Genomic DNA, 11,062 nt, shown 5'->3' with positions numbered 1-11,062 from the left:
GTCCCCTCCACAATCCCTCGCTCTTTACGCTAAAGCTTTTAATTGTTTTAAAAAGTAGAATTGTGGCAAAAAGTCAAACTTTAGCGTAAAGAGCGAGGGATTGTGGAGGGGACAACCCATTTCTATACGGAGTAATTTCTGTTCGTTTTAAGTTTTAATGTCGCTCCTTACTTTCAGCTAAAAAAATTAGTTTTTTTTTTATTTAATTTCTGAACGTTTTTGAATTAATGCATGTTTGGTTTTGGCTCTCCGCACATAAATTATTAAAATGAAATTTGAATATTAATTCCTTTTTTGGCTAAATGGCTTTCTCTTAGTTTTGATCAGATGATTTTCAGAAATAAGGGGTGAGGAAGGAGGCCTAGTTGCCCTGTAATTTTTCGGTTACTTAAAAAGGCAACTAGAACTTTTAATTTTAACGAACGTTTTTATTAGTAAAAAATATGCGTAACTTAAGAATTAACTTACGTAACAAACTTTCATAGCCTTATATTTTTATTATGTATACGAGGGGGTTTGTACCCTAGTTAATACCTCGCTCTTTACACTAAATCGTAAGTTTTGTCCCAATTCTTTAAGAATGACCCCTGAATCAGAAAGGCCGTAGAATAATTAGTTGAAATTACTAAAAATACTTTAGCATAAAGAGCAAGGTATTTATCTCCTCCTAAATACCTCGCTCTTTATGCTAAAGTATTTTTAGAACCACTCATATGCGTAATAATCTCTGTTCGTTTTAAGTTTCAATGCTACTTCTTCCTTTCATTTGAAAAAACGTTTTCATGTTTATTTTTATTGTTTTCTTATAGTAATGCTAGAGAATCCTGCGCCCTTTTCATTGAATTTTTCTTCCCCCATGACAGATTCCTCCAAGGAAAGATCCTCCAACATAGCCCCCTCTCCTCAGCCCCACCTCCAAATAAAATAAAATCCCCCTGAAAACGTCTGTACACTTCCCAATAACCATTACTATATGTAAACACTGGTCAAAGTTTGTAACTTGCAGCCCCTCCCTTAGGGATTGTGAGGGAGTAAGTCATCCCCAAAGACATAGTTATTGTGGTTTTCGACTATGCTGAACAAAATGGCTATCTCAAAATTTTGATCCGTTGACTTTGGGAAAAAAATGAGCGTGGGAGGGGGCCTAGATGCCCTCCAAATTTTTTGGTCACTTAAAAAGGGCACTAGAACTTTTCATTTCCGTTAGAATGAGCCCTCTTGCGACATTCTAGGACCACTTGGTCGACACGATGACCCCTGGGAAAAAAAAAAAAAAAAACAAACAAATAAACACGCACCCGTGATTTGTCTTCTGGCAAAAAATACAAAATTCCACATTTTTGTAGATAGGAGCTTGAAACTTCTACAGTAGGGTTCTCTGATACGCTGAATCTGATGGTGTCATTTTCGTTAAGATCCTACGACTTTTAGGGGGTGTTTCCCCCTATTTTCATAAATAAGGCAAATTTTCTCAGGCTCGTAACTTTTGATGGGTAGGACTAAACTTGATGAAACTTATATATTTAAAATCAGCATTAAAATGCGATTCTTTTGATGTAGCTATTGATATCAAAATTCAATTCTTTAGAGTTTTGGTTACTATTGAGCCGGGTCGCTCCTTACTACAGTTCGTTACCACGAACTGTTTGACTAAATCACTTGCTAGTTTTGCTCGTGGTAAGTGGCTTTGCTGCACGATACCCTTTATGTAGATTAATGCTAAACCGTTTTCGCCTTCAGTATTGCAATTTCGAATAAAGTGTTTTCGACGTACCAGATTATTGGAGCAGAATTATTTATATTTTTTTTTTTCTGAATTTGGTTTTTTCTTCTGCTCGTGGTAAGTGTGTTTGCTGCACGATACCCATCATGTAGGTTAATGCTAAACAGTTTTCGTCTTTAGCATTGCAATGTCGATTAAAGTATTTTGGACGTACAAGATTATTGGAGCAGAATTATTTATAGTTTTTTTTTTTCTGAATTTGGTCTTTTTTCCTGCTCGTGGTAAGTGTGTTTGCTGCACGATACCCATCATTCTGATTAATGCTAAACCGTTTTCGTCTTTAGCATTAAAATTTCGAATAAAGTATTTTGGGCATACCAGATTATTGCAGCAGAATTATTTATATTTTTTTTTAATTTGGTCACATGACGCAAAGCGATTGGAGTGTTCCTTTATGCCCTCTTTTTTTTATCACTGGAATCTTGGGACTTTCTGATTGTACAATAATCGGCAAAATATGTTGCTGACCAATCAAAAGTTGTTATTATTCTTTTAGATTAAAATGCCCCATTATAAAATATAGTTAGGGTGCAGCTAGAAACGATGATGGTGTCGGATGATTCTTTAAATGAAATTTTGGTGAATTATTGTTAATATATTATAGGCTGGTAGATTGTTAGGGTATAATTGTTTGGGTAAAAAAAGGGTATAATTGTTAATTGTTGTCTGTTATTAATTAAATAATTGTAAATCTTTATTTATCCACGTCTTCATGCTGCGGAAAATGGGGGGAATGGTGCTCATAATAGCTTTATTAATATTTTATTATCATAGCCTTATTAACATTTTAATGTTTCTAAGTCTCTCATTGTAGATGATCAACTTGTAACAGAAAAAGGCCAAATTCGACATCATATGAATAAATTCTTTGCGGAGAACTGTTCTTTGCGGAATTCTTTGCGGAAAAAACTGTTAATAGCGTTTCTTATTCCTCTGTGTCACAGTCTTGGAAGCAGTTCTTAGGTCCCTCGTGCTTGGAATCAATGGTTCTTGGGGGGGTTACGGTGCAGGAAATTAGAAATATTGTTCTGTCTTTAAAGAATTCTTCAGCCGGTTTCGACCAAATTTCTGCTAAAGTAATTAAACATATTCTTCCTTCGATTATCATCCCAATTTACCACTTGATTAATAGGTCATTTGAACTAGGAGTATTTCCCCAACGTCTTAAACTTGCTTGTGTTATAGCTCTCTTCAAAGGAGGTGAAAGGACCCTGGGAACTACAAACCGGTCTCTCTTCTGTCAGTGTTCTCGAAGATATTTGAAAGAGCAATGCTCAAACGTCTGGTGAGATTTCTTGAAGCTAAATTTTTTTTCCATCAGCATCAGTTTGGGTTTCGCGCAAAGTATTCTACAGAACATGCTTGTAATAGACTTATTCAGTTTATACGACGATCTTTAGATTCTAATCTTATTCCTGTAGCCATTTTTCTTGATGTAAAGAAAGCTTTTGACAGCCTTACACATAAGATTCTCATTGGTAAACTTTGTCATTTTGGTGTCCGTGGGGAAGCATTGTCTTGGTTCTCGTCATACCTAACTGACAGATCTATCGCCACAGAAGTTACAGACGAAAAAGTTCCAATTGAATACGGAGTACCCCAAGGTTCTATTCTTGGGCCAACCCTCTTCCTCATATATGTGAACGATCTCTACCGACTTTTTAACACCCCAATTAAGAATGTTTGCTGTGGATTGTGTCACAAATCTTACTCTCAGAGTACGTTGGTGTTCACACCTAATAGTCAAGAAGAATTAATAGCATTTGCAGATGACACTACTTTAGGTGCTGCAGCTCCGGATGAATCATCCCTTATTCTAAAGCTTCAAGCAATGACTGAGAAAATACTCTTTTGGTTTGACATAAATCAACTAACTTTAAATGTAAAAAAGTCCTACCTTCTTATTTTTTCTCGTAAAGGTGTGAGCTGTCCCACAATTACTTAATTTCGTAATAGGGATTATAGTGACGCATAATCCCTACTATACTTATTGACCTACATAAAGGATTCTATTGCATTATAAGCTTAATGGAGCGCTAAAGATTTCGACTAAAAAAATTTCATTTTTTTGGCTTTGCTTATTTAACCCCAGATCTAAGGAGTGAGAAATGTCAATATTTATTTGTCCTGGTTGTGGTCGATCTTGCGGCAAGGGGATTACCCTGCAATGCACAAAATGTCTCGAGATGTTTCACCCACAGTGTGCAGGCATTTCCCCAATTGAGCGTAAAGAAAAACCGAATTGGATTTGCTTAATCTGTTCAAATAACGATGAAGTACGTGAATCTTGCATCTCTAATAATAATCCCTGTATATCCCCGATAATCAGCAGTCAAAAATCCATTCCCGCTAATACTAATTCTGTAGCTCAAAATTCATGCAGTCGAAGCGTGGACTTGTCAATCCAGTCTATTTCAAGACCAAATAAACATTCCACTGAAATAATTGTAAGTGACAATATATCTGACGTCACAAGCCAGCCAGTCAATGCATGTGATTTTGATAAGACTTTTGTGTTAGAGACAGGAATTTCGCATGTCGTAGTTAATTCGATATTATTCTTCGCTCTTGATTCGTTGAAAGTAGGAATAAGTGTTGATGAAATATCTAACCCAATGGCAGGATTCTATCGTTTAGAGGAGTTGAATGTAGCAAAAACGCTGCTCGCATGTCTGTGTCGTAAAGCTGGTAGATTGCAAGAAAGGAGAGGAAAAACCGCTGAAAAGACTACTGCCTCGGACATAATGCGTGTTATCATAGAACTTGATTCGAAACAGTTCATATGGCCTGTAATCGTCCCACGGAGCTTTAATGAATGTCCAGTATTAAAGCCTGACATCAGCGTCCGGCTTGATAAACTTGTTTATGACTATTCCCGAAAGCTTGAAAAAACACTTTCTTCTATTGAGCGTATCGAATCTAATTTAGAGAAAAAAATAACGCCTGGCAATGATCTTGATTTCAATCCCCCCACTGTGCCCCACCATGAATGGCCGCCTCTCCCACTAAAGACTGTCCCATTAGAGACCATAGTGATAAAAAACCCACCCACTCTCCTACTGAAGGATCCTGTCTGCCGCAAGAAAGTATTTGATAAGACAGGGTGTGCAAATATTCGTTATTTTAAAGCAACTAAGGATAGTGTTATGGTATCGTACCATGTCAAGATGCATCGAAGCTTAGTTGTGATCTAAAGGTTAATTTTCCTGAAAGCATAATAACTTCCAAGTCTCGGCGATTTTTTGGAATTATCAGGAGTGTGGACATTGATTTTGATGTTAGTGCCTACGCATTGGACTTTCCGGGTATAATCGAGTTTAACCGGCTAGGAAAATCGCAAACTGTAAGAGTTATTTTTCAAACAGAAGAATACCTGCATTTTTACATCAAACATGGCATCAAATTCGGTTATGAGATTTTCCGAGTGGAACGTGATCGTATTCAGACTAGGCGTTGTTTTAAATGTCAAAGTTTTAACCATGTTCAAAATCAATGTAAATCTGAATGTTTCAAATGTGTCCGATGTAGCGGTAATCACATTTCGCCTGAAGACTCCCCATGTCAAGCGCTAGTTAAATGCGCCAGTTGTGGCTCGAATGATCATCCAGTTTACAGCTTTAGGCGTCCGATTTTAAAGAAATCTTGTAAATGAATGTATTACTTTGTATTACGTCCTTTAATTCAAATGGTGTGTTTAGAAATGGTGTGGTAATGGTAATGGAATGGTGTGTTTAGAATGGTCATGGTGTGGTAAGAAATTACCTGTACTTCATAGTTTTTTGAATGAAAAATCATCGTTATTATGTCTTCAGGAACACCACCTCCTTGATCGTTCCTCGAATCTGCTTTCTAGTCTGTCTACTCAGCATGATATTTTTGCTGTTCCCGCTACACCGACTGGTGGACGTCCCTCCGGTGGTTTAGCTACTATTTTGCCCAAGTCTCTTAATGCAGCTATTCTAGCAATTGATACAATTTTTTTAGCTTGTAGTTTTTCAAATGTAGTTTTAATTAATTGTTATTTTCCGACTGATTACCATGATGATATTTCTTTTGATGCGTTTACTCAATGCTGTTTTAATCTTAGTCGTTTTGTCTCTAGTTTACAGTCAAATTTGCGTACTTATATTTTAGGTGATTTTAACTGTGATCCAAATAAAGCAAATGAAAGGAGTACAATTTTATCTTCTTGTCTTCCTAATTTTTCTGTTTTACCGAAATCCCAGGATTTTACTTATATCTATTGGAGTGGTAGTACAACTAACATTGATCATGTTTTTTCTTCTAACCCAAGTGATCCTTTGCCTGTGGTTAGTGTAATCGAAGATTTCCCCGTTAGTGACCACATGCCGCTTCAGTTCCTTTTACCCCCTTTGCCTTCTCGTCCTCCCCCAGTTCGTTTTTCTGGTAATAAGCTTCGTAAATTTTTTGATCGGGTTGACTGGAATCCAAATTTTAGACCGCTTTACCAAGAAAGAGTTGGGACTTTAATTGATAAAGTTTATATCCCTGATAGTTTGGATTCAATGGACTGTAATCCCTCTTTGACTATTAATTGTCTTTAATTTGAATTAATCCATTGCTTAAAGTATGGTGCTGCGGCAGTTTTTCTTACTAATAGGATAAGATTGGGCGCGCAGAAACCTTTTTGGAGCCTCAATCCTTTTTTGGTAAATTCTAATAAGGCGGCTAAACAAGCGTATTGGGAATGGCGGGCCCTCGGTAAGCCAAGAGACTCGCATCCAGTTTTTTTGCTAATGAAAAAGAGAAAGGCCGAATTCCAAGCGGAGCTCCGTTGTCATAATAGCCTGGTCATAGAAGAAGCTTCTTCAAACATTGATAACGACAAGGACAAGAATCTCCTTTGGAATGTTCTCCGAGGCAATAGGCGGACTAACATGCCTGATGCTAATTCCACACCATCGCTAAAAGAGTGGGAAAATTATTTTTCTAAGTTTTCGACTTCGCACGATTCTAACAGTGTTGTGTTGCAATTAGATGAAAGGTTGAAGAATTTTTCAACTGATTACAGGATTTCTGAGGATATGTTACGTGGAGCAATCAAAACGTTAAAGGCGCAGTCGGCTAAGGATCATGATGGTTTATTTGCTAATCACCTCAAACTTGCTCCTTCTTCTTTTCTTATTACTCTACTGACATTTTTCAACCTTTTACTTTCAACCTTTTACAACCTTTTACTGGTTTAGTACCATCGTCATTCTATATTGGCATAGTTACGCCTATTCCTAAGAGCGGGAAAAAAAGACTTGTCATCTTGTAGTTCCTGGAGGCCAATTACTAGGGGTTCTATGATTGGGAAAGTGTTTGAGTTGTGTTTGAAGGATCTTCTTGAAATTCTTGACACTGGTTCTAATCAAGTTGGTTTCAAGAGAGGTTTGGGATGTGACCATGCCCATGCATCTTTCAGCAAAGTTATCGAAGAAGCGAGAATCTCTGGTCAACCACTATACGCCCTCTTGATTGATATCAAAGGGGCCTTTGATAACATTTCTCATGCATCCGCTCTGCTCACTTTAATCCATGCTGGATTGCTCCTAGTTGTCATACGAGTCCTTCACTCTTGGTATTCTGGTTTAAAGATCCGTATCTGTCCGAGTTCGTCTTCATCTCAGTCCAAATTAATTCAAGTGGGTAGAGGAATTAGACAAGGAGGAATTATTTCTCCTTATATATTCAATTCTTGTTTAGTTACTGCCCTTAATTCTCTTTCCTGCTCGTTTGTTTCATTATCTCGAAATCTGTCTTACATTGCATATGCTGATGACATTATCCTTCTAAGCCGGTCCAAGTCTAGTCTTGTTTCTAATTTTAATATTTTAATTAATTGTTTAAAAGGTTTGGGCCTTTCTATCAGTTTTGAAAAATGTCAATTTTTTGTTGTAAATTGTTTAGAGGATGATGTCAGGGCGACTCTCGATTGCGGCAATGGTGTTATTTTTCAGTCGTCGCCAATAGTCACTTATTTGGGATTATCTTATGCTGCTTCGAAAAGAGATTTCAAACCAGTCCTGGTTCAGCATGTTCAGATGAAACTACGCAAGGTATTTGGTCTTTTAATTCGTTTTCGGGATCTTTACCGTCGAGACGTCCTTGGTCGTATGTATAGCGCTGTTGCTCTGCCTCACGTATTGTTCCCGTCCCTCCTCTTCCGAAATTTCAGACCTTCTGATCTTTCGCCCATTAAAGTTTCTTATTTTAAATTTTGTAAATTTTTATTTGGTTTCCCCCTTTCTCTTAGTAACACTGAGATTGTTTTAAAACTTAATGTGAAGGATCCTGTAGTCTGTATAAAGAAAAAATCTAAAACATTTGAAGATAGGGCGAAAATTAATCTTTTAGGCCACAATTTATTTCCGTTTTTTAGTAACAGTTCTGGCTCTTCATGATTTATAGGCTAATTTATTTAGCAAGTGTTTATATCGTTTTTTTTAAGTGTTGGATGAATATTTGATAGGTTTTGATTGTAAGTGTTATCATTTGTTTTTTCTTTTTATTATATTGTAGCGTACTCCTCATTTTTTGAGGGAAATAAAGAAAATAAATAAATAAGTAAATAATTACTGAGCTTCATACACCAAGAGGCTCCATAAGTCGTCCCCCGGATCGGTATGTGCGATTCCTGGGAGTTCTTTTGGATGAAAATTTATCATTTAAGTGGCATGTTCAAATAATAAGAGTGAAAATATCCCGTGGACTTGGGATCATCCGAAAATTAAAGCGTTTATTCCCTTTCCTTATCCTCCGTCTTTTATACTTTTCTCTGATTTACCCTTATATATGTTACTGTTCGTCTGTGTGGATGTCCACATTTCCCTCGGTACTTGCTCCTATTCACAATCTTTATGAGAAAGCGGCAAGAATTCTCCAGTCGGCTACACACACTCCTCTTGACCTCCTCAAAATTAAAGATATTTATGTTTTATCTCCATCTTCGTTGGCATATCAATATTTCCAGGGAGATCTCCCATGTTGTTTTTTGGGACTGCTTAAACTAGTAGGGGAAGTAAATTTTTACATCGTTCGTAACCGGGAGGATGTGATGATTCCAGCTAGTTCTTCGGTTCGTTCAGACTTCGGCCTGGCCGTGACTGTGGGACGTGCTTGGAACTTGGTTCCCGCTGAGATCCGGCAGTCACGAACACTTTGCTCCTTTAAGAGACGGATGAAAAGTTTCTTATTAAAGGCTTCTTATTAAATGTTTCTTATGGTTTATTTATTTTTTTTTCCTTTTTTTTGGGTTGTTGTTTTGTTGGTGTTGTATCCTCGATGACGCGTGAATTTTAATTTGTATTTTATTATCGGGTGATGTGAGGGTCGCTGTTTCGTGGGGACTGCCGGTGAGTTAATTTCTTTTCCTTACATATTTATATTTAGATGTTGTTTAGTATGTTTATGACAAGTTTTTATGATTCTTTATTTATTGTATGCCGTTTCCCAAATAACGGGCCATTCTGAGCCCTTTGGGATATTGTTTTTGTTATTGTTATTTTATGAAAATAAATAGAACTTGAACATGATTTATTTTGAATAATTCATAGCGCTCATTGGATATTCTAAGGCAACTTTTGTACATGATAGGTCGTAAGTATATTAACTCAATATCATATCTAAAGAAATGTTGGAATTTTTAAGCCAAAAATTGAAAGCTCGGGGCTGTCATGACAATTTATAACTATTCTAAAACACGTTTTGCTAAAACTTGCCGAAGTTTTCATTTTCAGTCTCAAAAAAAAAAAAATTTCTCTAGTAACGAGAAGTATTAATTTTTCATAATGACAAAATTTAGTTTGTTTTGTCCCAATTTGGGATAAAAGTCTTTAGTTTTAAAAACCTTCATTGTTAGTTTTAAAAATTTTCGATTTTTCCTAAGAGCAGTAAATTGCTTTTCAGTAGATTTTCAGATAAAAGCTTTTTTTAGGATTTTAGAAATAAATTTACTATTTTTAGTTTTTGTTTATGCTTGGAATCGTTATTCTCGTGTTTATTTATCGTAATCATGTGTTGTTGCATTGCTCACGAAGGCTTTGCCTACAGTCCCTATCCTGCAAAGTCTTATATGGTTTCTTACCTGCAAGCTTGGAGTCTATTCAGCTTTTTCACTTCCACTTTTCTGCAACTATAATCTATAATTTTTTTAAGCCATTTTAAGGATATTTGTTTAGATTTCTTTTCTCCTTTATTCTTTTCTTTTCTTCCTTTTAGTCTTCTGCTTTTCATTAGTCAGTTTGTTTTTGTCAAAGTATAATTCGTAGGATTTTTTAATTTCTGTTTGTTGTTTTTTTTTTTTGTCCTTCTATTTGTACTCTTTCATCTACATTATGTTTCTTTTTGTAATAAGTAATAAAGCTACAAACTCAAGAAATCGTGTGCACTTTAGATTTTATTCTCTTCGGTCTAACTTAATTTATTCTGTTTACTAAATTAATTTCTAGACCCCGTCAAGCCCCAGTCTTCAGACTTCCAGCTTTCAGACTGTCAGACAGACCATTTTCCAACTTCAGATTTTGATGTCCAAAGAGGACATTCTTAGATGCTGAAAGGAAATTGTAAGAGGCGCCAGGCTTATGTAGACAGATATCATAGATTAAAAAAAAAAAAAAAAAAAAAAAAAAAAAAAACAACTTAAAAGTGCATCAGAATTTGTTGTATTCATTTTTTAACGTTTTTACGAGTCGGGCACACATTTGGGGGAGGGGGGGGGTCAAACCTCCCAACCACCTGGATACGGCCTTGAATTGAAATTCAAAAATTGACATTCAAAAATTTTGTTTTAACTTAATTTATTCTGTTTAATTTTGAAGGTCAAAAAGATCAAAAGCCATCTGCGAATCATTTACTGATTATGGACGAAGTTGACGGAATGGCCGGCAATGAAGACAGAGGAGGTATACAAGAATTAATTCAGTTAATCAAATCAAGTCGTATTCCAATCATCTGTATTTGTAACGACAGATCTCATCCAAAAATTCGGAGTCTTGTTGGCTATTGCTTCGATCTAAGAATGCCAAGACCAAGGATTGAACAGATTAGGGTAAATGATTATTTATTGTGGTAACTAATTTCTACTAACCGTTTATATAGGCTCTATATATAAAATATTTAAAACTAGAGAAAGTAAAAACCTAAAAAGACGAAAATGTAGCGTGTATTCTTTTCTGAGGATCAGAGGAAAACATTTCACTCCGCCCGCCTCCCCCCCCCCTCAAAAGAAAAGAAGGAAAAACCTTCTTAGAAGTTTTAACATGGTTCCCCAGCCAT

The 11,062-nt window shown here is 36.1% G+C and overlaps 2 protein-coding genes across 2 annotated transcripts in view; both read left to right on the top strand.

The window, feature by feature from the left end:
• The window catches only part of LOC136042733 (uncharacterized), a 140,827-nt gene that overhangs the window by 68,059 nt on the left and 61,706 nt on the right, over positions 1–11,062 (top strand). The gene's annotated exons all lie outside the window — the stretch shown is intronic.
• LOC136042767 (replication factor C subunit 1-like) overlaps positions 1,656–11,062 on the top strand; it is a 40,253-nt gene continuing 30,846 nt past the window's right edge. Inside the window, exons 1-2 of the mRNA XM_065727725.1 lie at positions 1,656–1,677; positions 10,606–10,835. Of these exons, the coding sequence (XP_065583797.1) occupies positions 10,647–10,835 (189 nt within the window). The 5' untranslated portion in view covers positions 1,656–1,677; positions 10,606–10,646. The remainder of the gene's footprint in view (positions 1,678–10,605; positions 10,836–11,062) is intronic.

This window comes from Artemia franciscana, chromosome 2, assembly GCF_032884065.1.
Source record: "Artemia franciscana chromosome 2, ASM3288406v1, whole genome shotgun sequence".
Taxonomy (NCBI): Eukaryota; Metazoa; Arthropoda; class Branchiopoda; order Anostraca; family Artemiidae; genus Artemia; species Artemia franciscana.
Note: the sequence above shows the minus strand (reverse complement) of the source record. Positions and strands in the feature narration are given on the sequence as shown.